This window comes from Bicyclus anynana, chromosome 27 (genome assembly GCF_947172395.1).
Source record: "Bicyclus anynana chromosome 27, ilBicAnyn1.1, whole genome shotgun sequence".
Lineage (NCBI taxonomy): Eukaryota > Metazoa > Arthropoda > Insecta > Lepidoptera > Nymphalidae > Bicyclus > Bicyclus anynana.
The window spans coordinates 5,377,828-5,404,404 of record NC_069109.1 but is presented as its reverse complement, the minus strand read 5'-3'; the positions used below and the strand labels follow the sequence as shown (position 1 = coordinate 5,404,404).

Below are 26,577 nucleotides of genomic sequence, written 5' to 3'. Positions count from 1 at the left end.
GAAAGTCTTGTCGTCTGATTAATCTATGGTCGTCTGCAAAGAGTATAATCGTCTGTGATTGACACAGACGATAAAGTGATTGATGAGCATTGGTAGCGCCACAGATTATTAAGACCTGCCGTATCTAATAATCTATGGACCTGCCAAACGGCGTGTTCTGTCATCTGTGGTCACGTCACGGGTGACCACAAACGGCTAAAAAGATACAGACAGCTTACTTCATAGAAACTGCTTAGCACATTTGAGAAATTTGAATTTCATTCATAATTTTAAAATCATATAACCACAAATTTCATTCATAAATTTATCCTTTATCTCTCTCATACAAGGCAAATCTTCATTAAAAATCCCTTTGCCCTCTCTTTCTATTCTATGTATATGTAGAATGTGCCTACACGGCGGAAACGGAAATGCTTGTAGTAATTTGAAAATGGTTGGAAGGGGTCGTAGGTTTATTCCGTAGTTAAATTGATTTGTGAAAGTAGGTTATGCCGTACTATTTGTGGTTATCCCATATAACCGCAAAATGTTACCGGTCTTCTGATATGCCGGTTTCGTTTATCTCGATTATTTATATTGTTACTAGACTTTTTCTTTTGTATGATAAAAAAAAGGCAAAATCTTTTATTTATTTCTTTAATAAAAATGTAAACATTTCCATGCAGTAAAATACCAAATTGTACAGTTACAAAATTATATGACTACTTCACAAAATATATGACAGATGTGGCGTAATTAATGGATATAACGCATTTAAACTGGATGGAATGTGGTCACTGCTCTTTAGTAAAAAAAAGTTCTGTCTCCTATAAAAATGCTTGAACCCCTTTTTCATTTTTAGTGAATTATTTATAACTTTTGCAATTTTAGTGAGCCGGCCTTCAAATTTTTCAAAAACTATGTATATTCAATTCCGAATCGAATGACACCTCAACCATTTTTATAGGAGATGGAGAACTTTTTTTTTATACTAAAGAGCACATGTAAATCAGACTAATATGATAGATACACCACCTTATTATCTATAACTAATTTGACTATTTTTTGTGTAATAATAGGCATGATGACTGTAACTAAAAATCACTACGATCGCGATTTTATATGATTCTTTAAGATTTATAATAAGTAAAAAACAGAATTTATTTTAAATTACAATTATGATTACATTTATTTTTAAGAAATAAAATATTAAAAACATAGCAGGTTGCCATTTTATTCCAAACGCCAATCAGAGTCCATGACGTCGCTGGCTCGTAAACGTCATTTTTCTTACAGTAAATATTCGTATTAACTCGCTTTGCTAAACAATTACTCTGTTTATTTTCAATAATTCTAATTCCTGTCCATCTAGTGTTTCTCTTTTGTGTACCTAGTACAAAAATAAACGTTAGCAAACTATGGAACAAGGATTTTTCAAGGCAAATAGCTCAAATTTGCCAAGAGTTGACTTATTGATGTTGGGAGCATATTTTGCAGCAAACCAGGACTATATTTCGGCTGAATTTCGAAATATAAAAACCTCCATGTAAGTAATGTCTTAAATAACTAAAACCTACTCAAATTTACATTAAATTACAGTTTCGTTTTGAGTTTATTTTAAGGTTATGTTATGGAAATACCATTGGCTTGGTACTTACTAATTACATTTTTACTTCTATTATAGGTCTTCAAGACCATCATATGGCGACGACGCCGTGAGTTATGTACAGCTGAAACGTGATGGGAAAATGTGCACAGTAAAGTGTAAAATTTGCCCTGAACATAGGGTTCACGCTAAGCTGTATGCAGTAACACTAGTAATAGATGAAGAAGAAGAAGTTGTCGTCTCTGTACAGTGTCACGACTGTATCGCTTCTCAAGGAGGCTGCAAACACTCAATAGCATTCCTAATGTGGATACATAGAAGGAGTGAAGAGCCAGCATGTACTTCTGTAACATGTTATTGGAAGAAGTCTAAACTGTCCAGTGTTGGATCGAGCCTGAAATACATGACAGCAAAAGAATTGGCAAATGGTGTACCTACATTAACAAGCAAAAATAGTGTCTACAATAAATTTTTAGAAATAGGGAAGAAAAATAAACTTAAAGACTGTGAACTACTGAAGTATCAATCAAGTTACATTTGTGATAGCCTTCAAAGTGTATCTATGCACCAGCTGGTGTTGAAATATAATGAACAATCTTGTGATATATTTTTAAAAAATGTAGTTCTGTCTAATGACATTATATTGGATATAGAAAAGGCTACAAGGGAACAACACAAAAACAGCCTTTGGTTTGAACTTAGATATGGAAGGATCACAGCATCTCGTGCATTTGAATTTAGTCGGTGTAAAAAAACTGATGGTACATTAATAGCACAAATAATTGGAGCTAGTATTCCAGACACACTAGCCATGAAACGTGGCAGAAAATTAGAAGACGATGTAAGAAAAACTGTAGGTATACATTTAGGAAAAAATATAAAAAAGTGTGGGCTCATGCTTTCAAAACAATATCCTATGATAGCAGGTACACCAGATGGGATATGTGAAGATAGCATAATTGAAATAAAATGCCCAACAAGTGCAAAAACTTATATGAATTATGTTAAGAATGGCAAGCCAGTTGAAAAGTATAATACACAAATGCAAATACAAATGCATTTGACTGGGCTACAAAGTGGTTATTTTTGTGTTGCAGACAAGGACTATAGCACAAATAAAAAAGTTGAAATTATACGTGTAATTTATGATGATATATATACACGTGATATTATAAATATTTTAGTTAATTTGTGGAAACAAAATGTATATCCAGTGTTATACCAAACTACTTTGTAAGTACTGATTTATTACCTAAAAATAAAAAAAAAACTACAATACTATAGTGAGGCATGGTGACCACAATACTGGTAGCAGTAACTCTTTTCAATAGCCAAATTTTTGTAAAAGAAAATGGTTTTTAATAGATATTACATAGAGTAATCTTAAGTTACTACAACTAGTGTAGAACATAGCTACAGTGCTATAGTGCTAAATAAACTTTACTCAATGTAACCATTGTTAAAGTCCATTTTCTTACTCGTATAATACAAAAAAAGTTAGTGTATTCCTTCACTAGTGGATGCCTGTGACTTCGTCCCTTAGACCACTTTAATCCAGCCCTAGCAATATCTGTTATTAGTGGACACCTACTAACTGTTAACTACCTCCCTGCCGAATTTCAGCTTTGTACATCAACCTATTTTCAAGATTTCATTATTTCACCTTTCACTTTTATATATTAAGAAAATATATAAATCAATTTATTTTTCAATTCTATTATCACTATCAATATCGACTTTCCATACAAACCTTCCTTCAACCCCTATTCCACCCCATTCTCTTTTTATTTTAGGTATAAAAATTAGCTTATGTTCTGCTCCAAGGTCCCATTTTTCATAATACCAAAATTAATTTTCCCGTCCCCTTGCCATTTCTATTGCTGAAAGTTTTCCGTTCTAAGGATATATTAATAATAAGATTAAGAAGTCTGACTAATGTTCTACTTGATATATTTTAGATATTCAAGCATAGTTTTAATTTTAACATAATTTTGATTTATCATATTTGTTTCTTTATGTATATTTGTCTGGTTATATCTTTATTTAAAAATTTAAAATAACCTTCCTTATTACTTTAAAAATAAAACACAAAATAATAATAATTGTACTTTTATTTAATTAAGGAATCCTGTAAATTTATCAAAGCACATGCAATTTGGATAATCTCATCAAGGATTTTCACAAAATTTGGATTAAGACATGCATGAGGCTTTAACATATGAAACTCTCGTAAGCGTCTAATCACCCTTTCAACATGTATCCTTAAACTAGCAATCTGCTTGGTTTCTTTCACCTCACTTTTGGATAGTTTCTTACCAGTTACAACACTTGGAGGTCTTACAAGTTGCACCTTGTGTTGATATAGATATTGCTCTACATGTTTGAATCCTCTATCCGCCATAACAGACATGCCAGGTTCTAAATGTTTTATAAAATCACATGACTCCACCAAGCATGTATCAGTTACTCTACCTCCATAGCCTGGTGATACATAATTTACCAGTCCATTTGGTGTACAAGACACTAAATATTTAATGGTGTTGGCTTTTTTATAATCTGACCATGATAATGCTTGATTAACTGCTTTAGAAGGCTTTTGAATTTCAATTTCTAAGCAATCTATTATACAACTAGTTTTATGAAATTTATGTCTAAAGGCCATAGGCAGAGTACGCTTTGTTAATACACTGTCCAACTTAACAATGAATGGCCTCATTACGCTATTTATCATCGGAATACTTTTAAAAAATACTTTGCTTGCATAGGTGGTTGAAATAGAAAAATCATCAGCTAATTCTCTGAATGGACTATTTAATCTAATTTTTTTTAAGCAAAGCAGTACATGATTAACTGGAATTTGTGTGTCTGTAGCAATTAACTCGATCAAATATAAACAGTTTTTGGGGAGACCCATGTAAGATCGTGGATTTTTCATAATTTTCATCACAGTGTATTTTATGATATTTGAAGCCTCTTCTTTTTTTTCTTCTTCAATAACTTCACTGCAATCTGAAGACTGTATTGGAAGAAACTGCATGGAAGGAGATATTTCTTCTTGAGTTGGTGTATATAACGAATCCCTAATGTCAGATTGTTCTTCTATAGTAAATTTTGATGTTTTACATAAGTTTGATATTCCTGGTTTAATAGTATGGGTTGGACAATGAACAATTTTAAATGGGGATGTAGAAACAGATTTGTGCTCAGGTTTTATTGGTGATGTAAACTGGTTTATGGACATAACCTCTGTCTGGACAGCTTTGCTTCTAAATTTGCGTCTCATAATCACTTGTACAGATTTGTCAGCTGATTCCGGATAGGTTGTTGGCACTTCATCTTCGATTGTGTGCAAAACTAGAAAAAAAGTAATGTGTTTTAAAATATCATTCTACAAAAAAAAATTGTCCCTATAAGCCAATCATAATTACTCTACCAGGAAATAACATGTAATTATCTAACATGAATCAAATTATATGTGGATATGGAGCTAATACCTACCACTCTACTCTAATGTGGGTTAGCAGGTTGAGTCATCATTTTCAGCCTATTTTAATAGTACCCTACAGGGCCAGGCATTTTTTTTTATAGGAGGAAGGCAGTGGAGCTTAAACACCCACCACGGGGCATGTTATGACAATGATGGGATGGGATGACAATGTTAAATTCAATAACTACCACTATTACTTAGCCATATCCAGGGTTTTGTATTCCGAAGCCACATAAGCTAACCAATGAAGGAGGATAATTAAACCAATTTTTCTTTTTTTCATAATAGAAGATACCTGAACTTTCCGATGAAATGTCAATGGTTTCTAACTGTTGTGTAGATGTAGCCTGAGTCAAATCCTTTTCACACTCTTGAATTAGCATCCTTCGTTGTTTTTTAATAACGTACGATCGTTCAGTTATGTTGGAAGTACGTTTTCTTCTATCTGGTTGACACTCATACTTCTTAGGAATGCATCCTGGTTTCATACGAACTCGTGCAGCTGCACCCATCACACAATACTTTATATAGTTTTCCATATCATTTGGTAACTGCAAAAGATGTTTAGTGTGATTAAACGGTGCATTGTATTATTTTCTAATCTATGAGGTATAATAACATCCTCTATCACCAATATTCTTAACCTTACAATAATCATTGAAACTAAGCAAGTCGAATTAAAATTAAAAGACGTGGTTATATAAGTATTATGCAATAATACTTACATCAAAATGGTCTTCGCAGAAATATAGAACGGAGCTAGGAGCTATATTTGCTGAATCTCGCCTTGCAAGTTTTAACCACGTATTTCTTATATTTTCCTTCCTTGGAACTTGAATAAAAAGCTTTTTTGGAGTTTTTATAGATGTATTAGTACATTGAGGAACCGCACACCAACGATATACATATGGATTCATCATTGTAATGAAAAAATTAAAAATTCAAACGTAAACAAACTTAAAGTCATACAACTAACAAGAGCAATAAATCAGCTGTTATTGTCTTTACGAACTAGCAACGTCACAAGCAGCCGCCATTAAACAGACTAGCGTTTTAGCGGGAATCAGAGAATTTAAATTTAAAATGTATTTTTTCCAACATAAACCTTTATTATATACCGAAATATTATATTTTTCGTAAATAGTAGACTCTTCCGAACATTTTAGGATTGTTTTTCAAAATCAGTCATCATGCCTATTATTTTTCTTTCATTAGGACCCGATTTAAAACACATTGTCCGGTAAAAAATGATGAAATCTAATTTTGAATCGAAAAAACCATTATTTTAAAAACTTGTACACTTATAGAGGGTAGTAAATTAGTATAAAACGTAGAATTGTAGAATTAGGTGGCGTATCTACCATTTGCGTTTTATCCATTATTTACGGGACGTGGCCTTGTCCGGGACAAGTTAACATGCACTCTGAGGCACAGGGTGTAACACCACTAAATTCCCAACTAAGGACTGAGAATTATAAGTCAAAATTTCTTAGATGAAAAGCTCAGTATCTTATATAACCCCGGACCTCGTGACCACATAGGGTAACCACTGAACCAGAGAGGCTTATGTTATAAGTATGTAAGAGAGTTATGTTAACATAATTGTGGAACACTATAACTAAGATCTTCGTATGACTTCATTTTCCCAAGTAAAAGGCAGTGTACAGTGTACCTCTGTAACTGAAGACGTCCGAAGCATAATAATTGACCTGTAAGGTAAAATTAAGTAAATTAGTATTATGTATATAAGTATAAAGTATTTCTCCTGGAAATAGTTTACAACTGTTAAAATTATTTAAAATCCTACAGAATTTATATACATAACTAGCTGACGCCCCCCGGTTTCACCCGCGTAGTTCCCGTTTTGGTGAGAATAGGAGGATAAAAATATGCCTATGAAACTCACAAATAACATGGTAAAAGAATTTGGAAGTCAATCAGTAGATCCAGAGGTTATTTAGTTCAATAAATATTAAGCCAGACTTCTAAAGGTTATAGTTTTTGTTAGCAATTTTCCTCTTCTTTTTGAATCTTTTGGCAAATTGGAAATATCTTAAATAGTTTTTGATATTAAAAAAACAAACCCCTTATATTTTAGTTAATTGTTTATAACTTTTGCAATTTTTGCAAGCAGCCCTTTAATTTTTTCAAAAGCTTTTCAAATGTGTTTCCGAAAAAATGACACCTCAATCATAGTTCTAGGAGAAGGAGAAAAAGTTTCAATCTAAATGGCGTTTGTGAACTAGAACTAATGGGGTGTAATGCCACCAACTTTCCAACTCACGGCTGATAATTATAACTAAAAATTTCTTAAAAGAAGGAAAAACTCAGTATCTCATTTAGCTCTACCCAGGATTTGAACCCAGGACCTTGTGAACACATAGACTAACCACTGGACCACAGAGGCAGTCATGTTGACATATGGAACTCTATAACGAAGTTCTTTATAATATGACTTCATTTTCCAAAGTAAGGCAGTGTACACCTCTAAAACTGAAGACATCTGAAGCATATTTGACCTGTAAAGTAAAATTTATTATCATGATTTTTTGATTTACCTTCGTCAAATTCGTAAACAATTTTTACCAAAATTATATTAAACTAGCGGATGCCCGCGACTTCGTCCACGTGGTAAGTTCAGTTTTTCACAAATTCCGCGGGAACCATAGATTTTCCGGGATATTCCTAAATTAATCCAGGGTAATATCTATCTTCGTTATAAATTTCAGCCAAATCGGTTCAGTAGTTGCGGCGTTAAAGAGTAACAGCTACCCTACCATACTCCCACCCAACACCTACTCTACCATACTCTACTCAACTCTACCTCTACCATAAGTATCCTATGTTCTTCTCCTAGATCTAAGCTCCTCTCCACCAATTTTTAGCCTAATCGGTCCAGCTGTTCTTGAGGTATAAGTGTTGTAACAAACCTGACTTTCTTTTATATTTATAGATTTCTCAGACATATTAGTTACAAAAATTATACTATTATATACCACTCATAATATTCCCACCCCACAAATGACAAAATTAGTCAAAAGGATTATCAGAGCGAATCTTCTAGTGTAGCCTTATTTAAATATTTGACATCCGTATCTATCTCCTGCATGGAGACAAGTCTGGTGCTGTAGTGGGCTGTTAGTTAATTAGTTAAATCAATACGTAATTACCTTCATCTTAAGTAATTTTTTATGTTCTCGGACACCCTCCTCCTACACCAACAGTAGCATATTCTTAACATTGATGGAAGCATATTGAGCACGCAGATGCCCAGTGATCCAGGTATTCTGAAAAATATTAGATAAGCATTTTAACAAAATATGGAACACCATGTGATATTATGATATACTAACAGACGCTTGCTACTCAACACAAATCCCACTGTGATTTTCTTCGCAATAAAAGTAGCCGTGTTAATACAGAGTAAACTGTTCCAAATTTCAGTCAAATCGGTATGCAAGCCGCAGCGTAAAGGAGGTACAAACATACTTACACAGACACACACATTCGTGTGATGATATGGCTTGTTCTTGTTAATTAATAAAGCCTTACGTGATTCTTCCCTCGCTTTAAGATCACCAGTTTATTGGACCAAAATATTTGCGCCAGTAATCCCTCCTGTACTCTCGTCTGTTTGTCGACTCCGTTTCCCACTGGGATTTCTCCTAGTCTTCCACAAAGTTGCTTGAAGTAACGGGGTCCACCGCATGAAAGTGAGAGTGGAGTTGAGGTGCAGAGGCTAGAGAGTTACACTTCATTTGTAACTCTTATATTGCGCTTGTCACCCCCATAAACCCCGAAAAATGGTATGGAGTTATAATCTACAGTTCATATTAATTCTCAGTCTGGAGTAGGGAAGCTGAAGTTGTTACACTCCCTTCCCTCAGAAAGCATTTCCTAATATAATGTAATGCATAATTACCTTCATCTTATCGTAGGAACTTGGGTTTATATGTTTATCGTTTAAATCTATGGTTCTGGCACGTCCTCCTGCACCATCAGTAGTATAAGCCCGTTCAATGAAAGCCCATTTCCAATGATCAAGTCCTTCTTCTGAAAATTATTACGGAAGCATTTTAACAAATGAGGAACATCATGAATATGATATACCTTGTTGTTATTAATCATATAATAAAATATATTTTCAGTGTCTTCATTACTATTATGAAGGCATTCTCTGTGTGTATCAGTTATTAATGAATTTATTGCAGCTACATTTGCAGAACCTTAATCACAGATCGTAGCTCTTAAAATAAATCCAGATTTAAATATTGCCTCAATTATTTCTCTAAGAATTCTTTTTAAATTTAAAGTCTTTATTCCATCACAGAGAAAATAATAAGCTAAAGGTATTTTCCAAGATGGAAATAAGCCACGTAACATAAAAACTAAAACTTTATCTGCAACATTATTTGCTCGTTCACCACCTATGTTCCTAGGTCTTCAAAACCCTCAATAACCCCAGAATGAATATTAAAAAATAAATTTTTGTTGACAGCCATTTCATCAAACAACAATATACACTGCAAACCCATAGTCTGTGTGTTCTTAGCACAATCAGCCAAATGCTGGAAAATAAATTCATTAATACCTGGTCTCACAGGTATTTTAGTTAATAGAGAGTTTGTAGTTGATTTGGATAGGAATATTAAATATTTCTGTAAGAATTTGTAAAAATTAAGGCTCAACTTAAATAATGTAAGTGCAAAGATTTTCTCATCATTAGTTTATCTAGGAGATTAGAATCAGATAATCTTAACTGTGAATCCACTAATAATTTCCCAAACTGAGTTAACAAAGGATAATTTGAAATAAAATATTGTCCTTACTAGCACAAAGTTTTGACTATAATTGTTAGCATTTGTAAGTCTCATTGCGCAACATTTGTTTTAATGTTCTAATATTCTGACGTAACTTTTGCTTCCTAGGAGTTTCAAACTTAGCTGATCGAACTCTAGGAATTATGTCAGACTTTCTATGAGGCTTGTGTCTAAAATGAGACCTAACATGCACAAAGGGATTCTGTGAAGCAGAAGGCAGGGGATCAGGTAAAATTGAACTCTGTAAATATTCGGACTGGGATTGTGAGCCTAGACAGACACTATTTGTAGAAATATAATTGATTGTTCGTTAATATTGACATTTAATGCGTTAGTCTGCATTTCAGGCTATTTGTTTGTTTGTGAAGTAGTAGTTACATGGTCAACTATCGTTTATTCGTATTTATTAGGCCCGATGAAAGATACCTCTAGGAACTTGGAATTTGTAGGTGCTCGAACAGCGTTTTGGTTTAAATCACTAATTTCCAAATTCAAAGTAAGTATCGCAGACTTAGTTAACCTTAACCTATGATTAATAACATAGCAAGGTAAACAGGAATATTTACGCAAAAACAGGCAATTGATCAACCATACCTTCCATCTAGTAACATCAGTATATGGTACAGCACGTAAATTAATAGCTGTTTTACACTTAGGCACGCAACAGCGCTTCATTTTGAACGAAAAACAAAAACACTTTTGCACTTTTACTATCGAACACTGAAATTAACCGAGCACAAATCAAACTATAACTCTTTATTAACAATACTATACAATAATATACAGAAAATAAATAAATAGAAATAAAATCCTTGATAAATTGATTTGTAGTTTCCTGTAGTTCCACTGGTTTCACAGTTTCACTCAAGGAACATATTTACATTTCACTATAATTGCAGCCATGTTTTTTTACAAGGCAAAAATAAAACTTTAATAAAAAGGTTCAGCCAATCACAACAGAGCATAGACTGGCTTCGGTTCCGAAAATGATCGGATAATTAAAAAGGGATGGAAAAGGCATTTTCCATAAACACCACAATGTGTGCGTAAAGGATGGAGAATCCGTTAAATTGACGAATCTTTTGGCCGAAGGCACACTGGCGTGCGGGTGACGACGGGTGTTAATTTTATGTACAATTCAATTGAATTCCAATTTTTATTTTATTTAATTAGATTTAGATTTTAGAATTTAATAAGGTGTTCATGTATCATAATAAGTGAAAGCGTAGCCGGGCCGAATTATCTGAACATCGCCATACTGAAGGGCCGAATCATCATCTGCGAGAGTAAAGTTTTACCATTGTCACTATAACTATTTAATATCTGTTCATAGCTGTTCATAGCTGCTGCTGAATTGTAAGAGCAGTATTGTTGGAGGCCATCTCTAATTTATAACTGAAACAACACCGAAAATGCAGTGCTGCGTGCCGTTCTGTGTAAATACTTCAGACAATGCGTCAACATCTGAGGGAACAGGAATCACCTTTCACAAGTGAGTCAAAGTATTTTTGTACTCCTCATTTCATTTCAATATAAAACCTCAAACCATATCACAAAGCTATATTCCTACAGGTTGTTTGGTTATGTTTATACCACACAAGTAAACCATACAACAATGTTTCTTTTTATTTTTAAATAGTTACATGTCATTTCTACAAAAATTCAGTCTTATAAGAGACAAATCTTGGACGCCACAGCATTACAAAAATCGAGGAAGTCATGCCCAAGATCAATAATATGAATATTAATTATATTATTTGGTTGTGTATATCCAGGCTACCCAGTGATGAAAATCTCCGTGCTGTTTGGCTCAGAGCCCTCGGCATACAAGACCATCACCTGCCCGACCCTGCTGTGGTCTGCTCACAGCATTTTATAGATGAAGACTTTTATACAACAAAGAGTTGTGTAAGGCAGATACAATCTGATGCCATACCTTCAACAGTGCAGGTCAGTTTATTGAATGTTTTTTGGAAGGGATAAGACTACTAATGCATTATCTATCCATCATCATCATCAACCCATATTTGACTCAATGCAGAGCATGAGTCACCTCCCACAATGAAAGAGGTTAAGCCTCATCCACCACACTGGCCCAATGTAGATTTGCAGACTACAGACACAGAGAATTAATATAATTCTCAGGTATGCAGGTTTCCTCACATTGTTTTTCCTTCACCATCCTTCACCACCACCAACTTAGTAATACATGGCCGGACCAGATTCTAACCTACGCCCTCCGGAATCGGAGGCAGAGGTCATATATTCTGGGCGGTCACAATGTTACTTCAGCTATTGTGACTTTAGTGCTATCCGTAGTCAAGGAATCAGTAGTATACAAGAGGTCCCATAATAAATGCATCAAACACAACCTGAATCGTAGCATCATTTTAAAAGCTTTCATACTTTTTAAATGTAAATATAAATTTGGAAATTTGTATTACATACACTTGTGTCTCCTCTTTTAGGCTACAAGCCCTTGAACAAAAATTACCTGTGAAATGAACAAACATGGATAACGCTTAAATGGCTGTTACTATATCAGAAAATAATTCTGAGCACTATGCTGTCATTTCTGAGCGGTACAGATGAGTAGTTGGTTCATGAGCTTGTAGTCTATTTGTTAAAGTTTAAGCTGCTCCGTTGTCTAAGCTTCAAATCCTCTCCTTTAAGGGGACGATGATGATGATGATGATGATGAACTTCTTACCATCCATTAATGAAGTTCCCAAGGAAAGTAAACTGCACTTGTTTCAGATCAAATTAGAAAATGTAGTAGGAGATGTTGCAACACTTGTGCTGAAGCGTGAAGACAATTCTGACTGCATGTCAAATGCTAATAACTCGGAATTGCTACATGAAGATGACAATCAGAGAGACAATTCCAACTATGACTGTGTATCTGAAGATAAATACTCTGGCATGAGCATAAAGTTGGAACCAGGGCTAGTGGATGAAGAAGATGGTTTTCCTGCAGCTGAAGATGAATACTCTGACATGAGCATAAAGTTGGAACCACGGCCAGCAGAGGAAGAAGGTGCTTTTCCTGCAACAGCAGAACACATGGTTGAAATAGAGGTTTCAATAAAGAGTGAAAGTACCGTCTTTGGGTGCACATTATGTTATGAAGACTTTGTGCAAGAAGATGCATACAAGGAACATATGATCATGCATCTCCAGGTGAGACTTGAGCCCACTTCATTTCCTCTGTGGATGGACAGACATGTTGTGAATGAGTTTTGTATTTGACAGAACGGCGCATGTGATGCATCACAAGTGTGCGAGCTTCGTGCAGCTGTGAGCCGCAGCTGTGACTCACTCGTGCTGCAGAACAAGTCAAATTTACTCAAATGTATGTATTATAATATAAGATACAAGTTTGAACTTAATCTAGGTAACTAATAGAGTATTTAACAAATATTGTCTATAATTAACATATATATCCTAAATAATCTCATAATATGTATACTAAAGTGTCGTCAACATTGATTATTGGTTTATACACCAACAATATGGTAGTGGATTCATATCAAATTACATTAAACAGTATTAAACAGTATGAACAGTATTAATTTCGTCATGGAATAAGGGTCTGAAATATATTGATAACAATTAATAAAAGTTAAGGATTTCTTATAACACTTAATTTAAATATCACGTATTTTTCAAATTTTTCAAACGTCAAAAACGTTGTCGTCCATTTTGTGACGTCACTAACACACTTGATGTACTAAACATGGAACTAATTGTTAACTAGTATTTTTGACACATGCTCCATTTGTATGGGATTTATTATAGTGACGTCATGAAACAGTTGAAATATAGACTGTTATGGTCGACAGGCCTCGTATAGTAAAAAACTTATTAAAAACTAAAATTTTTATGTAATCATGTCTCAACAATTATGATTTTTTTTTCCGTCTAGTAGAATGATAATTAACTAATTAAGACCATTTCAAAATAATATTAACTAGCCTATTCTTAACAAAAAGAGTGTTTTGTTTCAGTTGCCCCACTGTCTGCGAGACGTGCAGCAAACAACAACAAAGTGCAGGCAACTGGAGAAGCAGCTGCGACCTGGAAAAGTGAACAAATTCTTGAGACTAACATTGGCGAAGACAGCCAGTTGTCTCAAAGCAACACCAAAACAAGTGCTAAGCCTTACTCTTGTGACACATGCAATTATAAAACTGGAAACAAATGTCATTTATTAACACATAAAAGAAAACACACCGGTGAGAAGCCTTACTGTTGTGAGATATGCAATTGTAAATTTGCACGGGAATGTGATTTAAAAAGGCATAAAAGAACTCACACTGGTGCAAAGCCTTACTCTTGTGAAACGTGCAATTATAGAACTGCAAACAAATATAATTTATTAACACATAAAAGAAAACACACTGGTGAGAAACCTTACTGTTGTGAGATTTGCAATTGTAAATTTGCACGGGACCAGGAATTAAAACGGCATAGAAAAATCCACACTGGCGAGAAGCCTTATGCCTGTGAGACATGCAGTTATACAACTGCAGATAAAAGTAATTTATTAACACACAAGAGAACCCACACTGGCGAAATGCTTTATTGTTGTGAGACATGCGATTATAAATTTGCACGGGAATGTGATTTAAAAAGGCATGAAAGAACCCACACTGGTGAGAAACCTTATTCTTGTGACACATGCAACTTTAAAACTGCGCAGAAAAGTTACTTAATTAAACATAAAAGATCCCACACTGGTGAAAAGCCTTATTCTTGTGACACATGCAACTTTAAAACTGCGCAGAAAAGTTACTTAATTGAACATAAAAGATCCCACACTGGTGAAAAGCCTTATTCTTGTGACACATGCAACTTTAAAACTGCGCAGAAAAGTTACTTAATTAAACATAAAAGATCCCACACTGGTGAAAAGCCTTATTCTTGTGACACATGCAACTTTAAAACTGCGCAGAAAAGTTACTTAATTGAACATAAAAGATCCCACACTGGTGAAAAGCCTTATGCCTGTGAGATATGCAATTACAAAACTCCATGGAAAAGTTGTTTATTAATACACAAAAGAAACCACGCTGGTGATAAACCTTATTCTTGTGATATGTGCAATTATAAAACTGCAGAAAAAGGTCAACTAATATGTCACATGAAAACTCATACTGGTGAAAAACCTTATTCTTGTGATATATGCAAGTATAAATGTCTACGGAAACGTGATTTAGAAAGGCATAAAAGAACCCACACTGGTCCGAGGCCTTACTCTTGTGAAATGTGCAATTATAAAACTGGAAACCAATCTAATTTATTAACACATAAAATAAAACACACCGGTGAGAAGCCTTACTGTTGTGAGATATGCGATTGTAAATTTGCACGGGACCAGGATTTAAAACGGCATACAAGAACCCACACTGGTGAGAAGCCTTATTCTTGTGAGACATGCAGTTATAAAACTGCAAACAAAAGTGATTTAAAAAGACATAAAAGAACCCACACTGGTGAAAAACCTTTATCGTGAGAGAGAAGCAATGCTGTGAATGTTACTGATGTTGTATAAAACAATGTATGTCATAATTTTTTTAACAAAAAAAATGGAACTGACTTCAAAGATCTATTTCAGTTATTTTGATTTTAACACTAAACCGATATTCATGAAAATGAAATGGGACCAATCTGGAAGTACTTTAAACAGAGTTTAAAAGTACTTCCAGATTGGTCCAATGGTGATGGTGGTGGTGATTGGTGTTTTGATTATTATTCCACATTAATGTGTTGATTAGTCTTCATTTAATACTATGTATAATTTTTTTTAAAGAATATTTGCCATATCTTTTATTATATGACCAATATTCCCATTCCCCTCCAACTAGTCGACAGAGACTGTGCTAGGAGTGGGTACGACAATACACCAACTGGGCGGGGATTGAACCACCACCCCTCGGTGAAGAGTCCAGCTTCACCGTTGAGTTATTTATATATAAACTAGCGGATGCCCGCGACTTCGTCCGCGTGAAACTCGATGTAAACTTTCAACTACCGCTACCCTACCCCTACCCTACCCCTACCCTACCTCTACCCTACCCCTACCCTACCCCTACCCCTACCCTACTCCTACCCAACCCTACCCCTACCCTACCCCTACCCTACCCCTACCCCTACCCCTACCCTACCCTACCCCTACCCCTACCCTACCCCTACCCCGTTTTCTAATTATTATTAATATGAACTTTATACAATAACAATAAAGCTCAAATTGACTACGTTTTAGTTACAAATCATTTGTATGTATAGTTTTTAATTAACAAATAAAATATAAGGGTTGATCGTAGAGGGGTGAAAATTTAGGGTTGTATGTATTTTGTATGCTGTGTCATAAAAAAATAAAAACAAAAAATTTTGCCTAAAAAATAAAAAAAAAAATTTAGGGGTGGACTACCCTTAACATTTAGGGGTTTGAAAAATAGATGTTGGCCGATTCTGAGACCTACTAAATATGCACAAAAAATTTCATCAAAATCGGTCGAGCCGTTTCGGAGGAGTTCAATGTCGAACACCGCGACACGAGAATTTTATATATTAGATAGTGTTGGAGATGATTATTGTCATCATATGTATGTTGCATAACAGCTGAGTTTTCTTGCCTTTCTTTCTCAGCAGTTAGTAAGTTATGAACGGGCTCAGTAAAAGAAAGTATAACAATGGATAAATAAAGATCATTTTAATTTTAATTTATGAAATACCCTCTAATAAGTAATGTTTAACCCAAGTAGTCAGTTGAAATAAGTAGTAAGGTCCTAAAGTCTCCTCTCAGAATGAGAGGGGTAAGGCTAATAGTCCACCACGCTGGCCCAATGCGGATTGTCAGACTTCATACACACAGAGAATTAAGAAAATTCTCATGTACGCAGGTTTCCTCACGATGTTTTCCTTCACCGTTTGAGACACGTGATATTTAATTTCTTAAAATGCACACAACTGAAAAGTTGGAGGTGCATGCCACGGACCGGATTCGAACCCACACCCTCCAGAATCGGAGGCAGAGGTCCTCATATCCACTGGGCTCTCACGCTCATCCATCATCATCAAATGAGTAGTAATAATAGTGATTTATTATTGAGACAATAATATGCACTTTCTAGTTACAGTTTTACTCGTTATTAGTAGTGAACTAGCGGACGCCTGCGACTTCGTCCGCGTGGAATTTAGTTTTTCACAAATCCCTCGGGAACCATGGATTTTTTGAAATGAAAAAGAAGACTATATGTTACTCCATGCTATAATATATCTCAATACCAAATATCAGCTAATTCGGTACAGTAGTAGAGGCGTGAAAGAGTAACAAACCTTCATATCATCACAATCATCAGTTTTCGCCAATCTCGGGAAACCATAGATTTTTTGGGATAAAAAAATAGCATATGTGTTAATCCAGACTAAACCTATTTCTATTCCAAATTTTAGCCAAATCGCTTCAGTAGTAGCGGCGTTAAACATCCAAACAAACAGCCATACAAACTTTCGCATTTATAATAGTAGTTGAATTTAGTTATCCTGACATTTACTTATTTATTTGTCAATTGATATTATGATATGATATATTTAACATTATAGCTATTTTCTGCTAACACGCTCCTGTCACAAGCCGCCCTAAAGTCTTGCAGTGGCGTGTGCAAGGCCTCAAACTAGGGTAGGCATTACACTGTGTGATTGTAATATTAATGTTACAAATAAAATAAAATTGTTGCACACCACACTAGGTTACAAAAAATTAATAATTCTTACAAGAGCAATTGCATACGTTTTTATATTAAACTGCCACAAACCACTGGCATGTCTCTCAATAATTTCAAAGTTTTTATTAAATGTAAGCTCATAGAAAAGTCGTATTATAGTTTTAATGATTACGTAAACGACAAAATTGCTTGGAAATGAAATGTATTACATGACAGGCTACTTTTATACCTATCGTTAAATTGAGATAAACTAAAAAAAAGATAAACCTGGCTGAGTTTGTTGTGGGCTCTTCTCGGACCAAGGCGCCCTCGTAATTTTAATTTTAAGATTTCGAATAATTATTATCACCAATAACATAAGTTTAATATTACCTGACGTTTCGAAAGAGCTTGTAAACTAAGCCTATTTCAAATAATTGAATTTTGAGTTTGAGTTTGAAAAGTTTTACTGTCGGGAAATTAAAAATTACGCGGAATAAGGATTTAAGGATTTTCTTCCCGAATCTGTGGAATTTCACTTTGATATCCAGGAAATTTGGACAATAGACATTGGTAACACTGCTCTACACGCATCTTTGTACTCCTAAATACTAGAACTCATAACCGTAAAGCCAGTATATAAAAAATCATCCCATAACATAATCAAATCCCATAACATAAGACAAACTGTTATTTTTACTGACTCCCTTAGCTGCTTATATTCCATTAGGGAAAATCCTTTTAGGAGTAAGTCAAAATTTCCTATTATACTACAGATTAGGGAAGCTTTGTTCTCGTGTCATCAATTTGGTTTGTCTATATTTCTAGCATGGATACCCAGCCACTCCGGTATTTCTGGTAATGAATCTGCGGACTCTTGTGCTAAGGCAGCTGTACAACTTGGCTCATTGGAACATTTTAAAAATTATTCACATGACCTTAGTACCTTAGCAAAAAATCATTTAGACAAATCTTGGCAAACACTTTGGAACCATTCAAAAACATTTAAAGGTAAATTTTATGCCTCAATCCAACCAGACTTACCTAAGCGACCTTGGTTCTTTCTCCATAGGTATGCTGACAGATGGGTTACCTCCACAATATCCCGTCTAAGACTTGGTCATGCCTGTACACCTGTCCACTTAAACAAAATTAGAGTGAGAGATCACTCTCTGTGCGAATGTGGTTTGGACGAAGGCTCAGTTTCCCATATCCTCTTCTCTTGCCCTAAACTTCTCCACCCCCTATATGATGTTCTTCCTCCTAAATTCCCACGTCCTTTAAATGTTGAGTGTTTGTTAATGTCTGTGTTTAGTCCCTATTGTAAATTTATATGTAAATATATTCAATGTAATAACATATTAAGCTGTAAATATTATGTGTATGTGCTAACAATATTAATTTTGTATTCTTTCAGAATGTGACTAACAACCACACTAACAAAAAAAAAAAATCCGCTATTTATAGTGTCAAAATTAAGCTGAATAATAATCAATTCTTGATTCCCAGCTTACACCGATCAACCTCTAAAAGTGTGTCTTCCTTACCACGCGACATTGGCGAAGTAAATTGTACCCAGTTGGTACAGCAGCAAGCCATAAAATCAAAAATTGAATTGAATTGAGCTCTTCAAGTCAAGTCACCACCAAGTCACTGTCAAATTGTCATTTTTGTCACCTTAGCTGTCAAATATTTACGAAATTCGATTCGATTTCGCCGTCGTATTAAATTGTTATTGATCTATTTAAAATAAATTGTCGTAACGCGGATTTTTAATTAAATCGTAGAAATTAAGAAACACATTACTAAAAACAGAAAGCCGAAAAGTATCTCGTAGTTTAGTAAAGCTAAAATCACGTTGCTATTTATCTCGTGAAACGTGAAGTGTTGCATGAATTTTGTGGTAATTAAATTATAGAATAATATTAACTGATCTTAGGTGTTTCCTTTTAACGGTGGAGACTGGAGTAGTTTATAGTGAGCTCAAAAAGCAGTATCAGTTGAGGACTACTTGTATTTATTGTATTCGTGACGAAGAACGACACACCAACGATGCGGTGCTGCGTGCTTTTCTGCAAAAATACTTCAGATAATGTGTCGACATCTGAGAGAAACGGAATTACCTTTCATGCGTGAGTACAATTATTTATCTCATGAATTTCGGCCATAGACGTCAACCTCACAGACAACTTTACAAGTCTTGGTCAACCAGTCTTATTCTGTCTACTAAGATCTAAAAGCTACCGTAATGTGTGTAGGTAAACTTGTGTATATCGTGAATGTTCACCTCCAGCTTACCCAGTGAAGGCAATCTCCGTACTGCTTGGCTCAGAGCCCTCGGCACACAAGACCATCACCTGCCCGACCCTGCTGTGGTCTGCTCCCAGCACTTTCTGGAGGACGACTTTTGTACAACAGAGAGTTGTGTGAGACAGATTAATTCTCATGCTATTCCTTCAACAGTGCAGGTCAGTTTATTGAATGTTTTATTTGTGATAGTTAACATGGGAAAGGCTAAGACAAACCTATAACAGCACTACTAATATGTTAACTGTTATGTAGAAGTAACTTGTAGTATATTTACAGATGTGCAGGATATGCCTGGACTCTGACAGCAAGCTGTTTCTAATGAGTAAACACAAGTTGGAGGAGGCATATCAACAGCTGACTGGACTGTCTGTGAGTTGACAATTCCATTGTATCTACTATGTGATAAAACTGTAGAGGGATATCAGTTAATATTATTTATACAGACAGACAGAAACAAGTAACTCCTGTTGTGTAATGTAGTCTCTACTTTTCTGACCACACCTGTATTGTCAGCCTTTGCTAATTCTGTGCAGTTGTTTCAGCTGTGTCGTGGAACAAACCTGAAGCAAATGCTCTGTGTGCTGTGTGCTCAGAGATTGATTAACTTCAGCAGATTTAGAGACTTGTGCTTGAGAGCCCATTCACTGATGACAGACTTACTTGAACAAGATGAATTTGTGAGTATTTAGTAATAACAATTGACTAGTTTCATCCTCTCTTAAACCTGACATACTTGTTGTCCTCAATCTGCCTTGTTGCCCCAGTGTATTTGCCGGATCCTGATGTTCTAGGTTTGAGTCCCAGCTCTCATAGCATATAAATGATTTCTTTCAACAAATTGTCTGTAGCAGCTAAGAGTTGGGAAGTTGGTGGTGTTGGTGGTGGTGGTGCATCAGAGAGCATGTCAAGCCATTGGTTAATCAACATTATCAGCACGATGATGACATCTTCTTACCTTCCGTTGGTGAACTATCTGAAGGAAAGTAAACAGTGCAATTGTTTCAGATTACTATACAACATAAGGAATTGATGAACTGTGCAACAAAACATCTGCGGTGTAACTTAACGCGGACAACATTAGGAGCTGACTGCTGTGACTTGTACATAGATCACACTGATGAAGAGGAACAGACGGCAGCAGAAGAATCTGTGGTGGGAGATGGTGCTACACTTATGCTGAAGCGTGAAGACAGTTCTGACTCCATGTCAAATGCTGATAACTCAGAATTGGTTCTTGAAGATGACACTCAGAAAGACAATTCCAACAATGAGTGTGTATCTGAAGATGAATACACTGACGTGAGCATAAAGTTGGAATCAATGCTAGTGGATGAAGCTATACGTGAAGCTCTTGGTAGGAAAGTAGCAGTCACAGAACATGTGACCGAGTCAGAGAGTTACATAAAGAGTGAAAGTACTGTCTTTGGGTGCACATTATGTTTTGCAGACTTTGTGCAAGAAGATGCATACAATGAACATATGATCATGTATCTCCAGGTGAGACTGTAGCCCACTTCATGGCGGTGCTATGTGGGCTCTGTATATCTAACATACTTCCTCTGTGGATGGACAGACATGTTGTGACTGAGTTTTGTATTTGACAGAACGGCGCATGTGATGCATCACAAGTGTGCGAGCCTCGTGCAGCTGTGAGCCGCAGCTGTGACTCACTCGTGCTGCAGAACAAGTCAGTATCATAACACTGCTTGCATGCGAGCATGCAACATATGACAGCTTCGGGTAGAGCGCTAGCAAACTCACATTCTGCTGCAATGTTTCACAGGACAGGAAGTCAGAGGCTGAATGATGCCCCTCCCCCGGCTGCAGGCTGCGCTCAGGCCACAGGTGAGACAAGACCACTTGTTTGTGATTCTCTCTTTGCTCTTGCGTATTTCATAATGACCTTTTGCATCACTCAAGTATTATTGTATAAATAGGATGTGTAAGAAATCTTTGTCATTCGTCAAGGTCAAAATAAAGATTCAAAATATAATTCTGATTTATGCATGAAAATACCATATATACACAACTGAATGGCTCATAGTGATGTTACACACACAAGTGTGCTGACACAGAAAACATGAGAAAAAAAGTCGTAGCATCATTTCTTGTGTCGGCTATTTTAAAAGAATATCAGCTAATACCTCATCCTTTAACATTTAAATTAGCTTCATTTCCCCTCAACAGTAATGTATTGTTAGTTGATGTGTAACTGTATAATGTACATAAAAGATATCACACTGGTGAGAAGCCTTATTCTTGTGAGACGTGCAACTTTAAAGCTGCGCAGAAAGGTCAATTAATTAAACATAAAAGATCCCACACTGGTGAGAAGACTTATTCGTAAGACGTGATAAAAATAAAAAAATAAATAAAAATAAAAACTTTAAAACTGCGCTGAAAAGTAACTTAATTTTACACAAAAGAAACCACACCAGTAAAAAGACTTATTCTTGTGAGATATGCAATTATAAAACCGCAGAAAAAGGTCATTTAATTTTTCACATGAAAACTCATAATGGTGAAAAACCTTATTCTTGTGATATATGCATTTATAAAGCTGCTAAAAAATATAGTTTAATACGTCACATAAAAACGCTTACTGACGAAAAGCCTTTTTCTTGTGAGACATGCAATTATAAATTTTTCCGGAAAAGTAATTTAATAAGACATAATAGAACCCACACTGATGAAAAGCCTGTATCGTGAGAAAGAAGCAATGCTGTGAATGGTACTGATGTTATACAAAACAATGTATGTCACAATCCTTCTCTTACAACTTGTGTGAAGTATAGTATTTTTTTTCTTACATGGCGAAAGTTGTACACAGAGATCCATTGTCACGAAATTCACATATTTCTCACTAACCATTTGTTTAAACTAAAACATTTATATACACATCACTTTATTTAACGCATATACCACGAATTACATAAAAAACTGCTTCATAATAACTATTAAAAGACTTCAATTTGTTTAAAAACTAAATCACAACAAGTTTTATTGCTACAGATTATCGACAATGGTGAGACTGACATTTCGTAATACTAGATTGTCTATTTTTTTTTTAATTAAAAAAAAAATAGTTTATAAAGGACATGTCCCAATTTTGTATGGAGGCTGGGCTTTTATTCCGAGTGGCAACTAAGCAGAACAAATTATTTTTATCTTAAAAGAACATAAAATATAGGGCTTAAAAGCCAAAATAGCAGCACACAAAACTGTATTTGTGTTGCGCTTTCCGCCCTACCATTGCGAGTTAAACCCTATTGAATTAATATGGCCACAATTAAAATCGTATGTCGGGAGAAATAATAAAACCTTCAAAATAAATATTCTTTACAAGTTAGCCCTTTATTACAATCTCACCTGAATAAAGGAAGGAAGTTAATAAGGGAAGGATTATGTCAAATCGGTAGGGTGTCTTGGTTTAGTTGCATAGAGCATGTGAAAACAGAAGAGGAAATAATGTTAAAACTTGATGGTCTACTAGATGCCGCTTCAGAAGAACCGACTCCAAGTTTTATTATAGATGTAGGAGAATCTAGTAGTGAAAATAGTAATGAAACTGACGACGATTAAAAAATAAAAATACTTTGTTGTATCATTTATATCTAAATACAATTTCTTATTCCCACTTTAATTATAGTACATTAGCGTAGGTATATTATACTAAGATATTCATATTCATATATCCATTGATGAATTCTCCACATGACTTCATATATTCTTTACTATTGGAATACATAATTATAACAAAGAAATGTCTCTGATAGTAAATTTTTATCAATCACACAAATAATAGTCAATAATTTATACTTTAAATTAATTAATAACGATATTATTATGTAATGTTGTGGATCAGAATGTTGGGCGGTGAAAGGGATGGATAGTAAACGAATGCATGTGAACGAAATGCGTATGTTGAGATGGATGTGTGGTGTGACAAGAATAGATATACTTGAAATTTTCTTAGATGTCAATTTTAAACAACAATAATGGCTGACTATGAACCAAAGACAATCAGTAGGGTTGAGAAGTTAACCGCGGGCATCGTAACGATATCAAGTAGGTATCGTTATATCTGAAATAACTAAACTAAGATATCCGTTACTATACGTCATCTTAAAAAACGAATACGTTCCATATTCGTTTCGTTTTCCAACTTTTCAGTTGTGTGCATTTTATACACCAAGGACTCAGAATACAGAAAACCACCAGAAGGAATGATAGCGCAAAGAAGTGAAGCCATTTAAACTACACATTTTACGATTACTCACTCTGTGTTTGTCGTGTTGTTTGACGTGCTATACAGGTGACAAATTTAATTAAATTAAGCCGTCTTGTGCTATTCCTTCGTGTAAAAATGCCGTTGGTAAAAAAAAAAACTGAATAGGATCACATTTCACGTGTAAGTAGCACAAATAAATATTCTTATGTTAAAATAATGAATAATTTTTACGTGAATTTAGTTGTCATAGAAACCGATGACTTCATTTCAAGTGTTGCCAATGTAATTGTTTTGATTTTTCCTACTTTTAATTTCAATTCAAGGATTTATTATTTATGTAAAATATTAATCAACTAAATAGGTAGGCATAGGTTCCGGCAATTAAGTTGAAATAAAATTGTGGTAATCAGCGCAGATAAAGAAAGTGTAAAATAATCTTAAAGCTTTAAAATTTTACAAATAACAATGGCGTGCTATATTATAATAAGTTCGTTCGTTCTTGTCTGTTTGTTTGCACATTTGTTTGTTTTCGTGTGCTTGTTTGGTCTTTTGTTTGTTTGTGTACCTACTTGTTTGCTTGTTTGTTTGAGCAAGAGGATTAAATAAAATATTTTTATCTTCAAAACACATTCTTAAAAGATATTAAACCAATTCAATGGCCTTATTTATACTTGAATTTTAAGAGACATAAAAATTAGAGAAATAAGACGAGATAATAATAACTGTGCACACGATTGAAATACATATTTATAATAATAATATAATATAATTATATGGAATATATAAAATTATTATTGTAAATATGTATTTCTTTAGTTTGTTAGTTGATAAGTTTTATAATAACCGTCTTATTATATCTATTATTTATTTGTCCTTGTCTTAAATTTTTTAGAGTTCATTTTCTTGCTGACTCTTAGCAATCACTAGAAAACTGGTCCCACTGTTTTTATTATTTACCATACAAGTTAACATTTAATGTGATGAACTGTACACTTATTGTTTTCCTTTTAACATTATAAATTTTTACCACAAAATAGGGAAAAATTTAACAGCTTCATGTACTAGCAACATTACGCGGGTGAGAATTGCGACGAGTGCAGGCTGTTGTGTACAATTTTTGGACACACTGCGCACTATAGAATGACATCTAAACGTGGCTTCTGGTGGTTTTCTGTATTCTGAGACCAAGGAGAAGAAGTGAATCATGAAATACATGAAAATGTTGGATATAGTAATAATAATAATAATAATAATAATATAGCCTTTATTTCCAAGTACATAAATTACAAAAATTTTACAGTTTACATTTTTAAAAATTACAAAAGATACAAAAGTTACAAAAGTTAAAAAACATTAACATTTCATTTCATTTTGTTGGATATAGTAGCGACATTATTTCCGCATACGAATATTTTTGAAATAAAGTCAGTGGCAATTTATAATGGAAATTTTTAATTTTTAAATTGTTGAAGAAAACAATTGAGAAAAACAAAAAAGCGACAAAAATATTTCTATATATATATAAAATCTTCTTTAGGGCCGGCGTCGGAGGTGCTTAATGCTGGTGTGAACGGTCAAAAGGTAGAGATGTATTTCCGAGCGAAAGACGTTAGTAACATCATAAAGCAAATTGGTAGGGGCAAGTCTCCGGGCCATGACGGACTCAGCATTGAGCACCTTCAATACGCTGGACCTCATATTTCTAGGGTTTTGGCGGTGTTCTTTTCACTGTGCGTGAGTCATTGCTACTTACCGGATGATCTTATGAAAACAGTGGTAGTACCTGTAGTCAAAAACAAAACCGGAGATCTGGCAGACAAAAATAACTACAGACCAATTTCCCTTGCCACTGTTACGGCAAAGATTTTTGACGGTTTGCTTAATATACAGTTAAATAAACATGTAACACTGCACGATAATCAGTTCGGTTTTCGTCCTCAATTGTCTACAGAAAGTGCAATACTGTCTCTTAAGCAAACCGTGAAATACTACACAAGCCGCAAGACCCCTGTGTTTGCGTGCTTCCTAGATCTATCTAAAGCGTTTGATCTGGTGGCGTATGACCTGCTTTGGAAAAAGCTTAAATGTACAGGAACACCTCAGGAATTGCTGAACATTTTCCAGTACTGGTATGCCCACCAGTCTAATAATGTTCGATGGGCGGGAACAATGTCGGATTCGTATCAGCTTGAGTGCGGCGTCAGACAAGGCGGAATATGTTCAACTACTCTATTCAACTTGTACATGAACGAGTTGATCGTCACGCTCAGCAGCCTACATGTCGGCTGCCATGTTGATGGAATTTGTATTAACAACCTGAGTTACGCAGACGACATGGTGCTGCTGAGTGCGTCGATTTGTGGACTAAGGACGCTCATGCTGACGTGTGAAGAGTATGCTTGTCGTCATGGCTTAAAATATAATGTCGCGAAGAG

The 26,577-nt window shown here is 34.8% G+C and overlaps 4 protein-coding genes across 12 annotated transcripts in view; 2 read left to right on the top strand and 2 right to left on the bottom strand.

Annotated features, from left to right (window-relative positions):
* LOC112055441 (uncharacterized) overlaps positions 1 to 26,577 on the bottom strand; it is a 58,916-nt gene that overhangs the window by 17,287 nt on the left and 15,052 nt on the right. The window lies entirely within an intron of this gene.
* On the top strand, positions 1,287 to 3,529 carry LOC128199677 (uncharacterized). Its single transcript, XM_052890209.1, has 2 exons — positions 1,287 to 1,525; positions 1,664 to 3,529. Exons 1-2 carry the CDS (start codon positions 1,398 to 1,400, stop codon positions 2,820 to 2,822), a joined length of 1,287 nt encoding a protein of 428 aa, XP_052746169.1. The 5' UTR covers positions 1,287 to 1,397; the 3' UTR covers positions 2,823 to 3,529.
* On the bottom strand, positions 3,679 to 10,783 carry LOC128199676 (uncharacterized). 5 transcript variants are annotated; one of them, XM_052890204.1, is made up of 6 exons: positions 10,487 to 10,783; positions 8,995 to 9,125; positions 8,243 to 8,359; positions 5,798 to 6,781; positions 5,368 to 5,623; positions 3,679 to 4,939 (listed from the first exon to the last, which is right to left on the bottom strand). In XM_052890204.1, the coding sequence occupies exons 4-6, from the start codon at positions 5,990 to 5,992 to the stop codon at positions 3,696 to 3,698; spliced, it is 1,695 nt and encodes a 564-aa protein (XP_052746164.1). In that variant the 5' UTR covers positions 5,993 to 6,781; positions 8,243 to 8,359; positions 8,995 to 9,125; positions 10,487 to 10,783; the 3' UTR covers positions 3,679 to 3,695. The 5 variants fall into 5 exon arrangements, with proteins under 5 accessions (XP_052746164.1, XP_052746167.1, XP_052746165.1 ...); XM_052890207.1 differs by lacking the exon at positions 8,243 to 8,359; XM_052890205.1 differs by lacking the exon at positions 8,995 to 9,125.
* LOC112055434 (zinc finger protein 271-like) overlaps positions 11,011 to 26,577 on the top strand; it is a 74,929-nt gene continuing 59,362 nt past the window's right edge. For 2 of the 5 annotated variants that reach the window (XM_052890199.1, XM_052890195.1), the window contains exons 1-6: positions 11,171 to 11,384; positions 11,668 to 11,842; positions 20,188 to 20,280; positions 20,445 to 20,588; positions 20,917 to 21,408; positions 21,516 to 21,598. In XM_052890199.1, coding sequence (XP_052746159.1) covers positions 11,305 to 11,384; positions 11,668 to 11,842; positions 20,188 to 20,280; positions 20,445 to 20,588; positions 20,917 to 21,408; positions 21,516 to 21,598 — 1,067 coding nt within the window. In that variant the 5' untranslated portion in view covers positions 11,171 to 11,304. Of the gene's footprint in view, positions 11,385 to 11,667; positions 11,843 to 12,649; positions 13,073 to 13,144; positions 13,245 to 13,899; positions 18,613 to 19,018; positions 20,070 to 20,187; positions 20,281 to 20,444; positions 20,589 to 20,916; positions 21,409 to 21,515; positions 21,599 to 26,577 lie in introns of those variants that run through there. The other 3 variants (XM_052890196.1, XM_052890197.1, XM_052890198.1) reach the window with 3 other exon arrangements.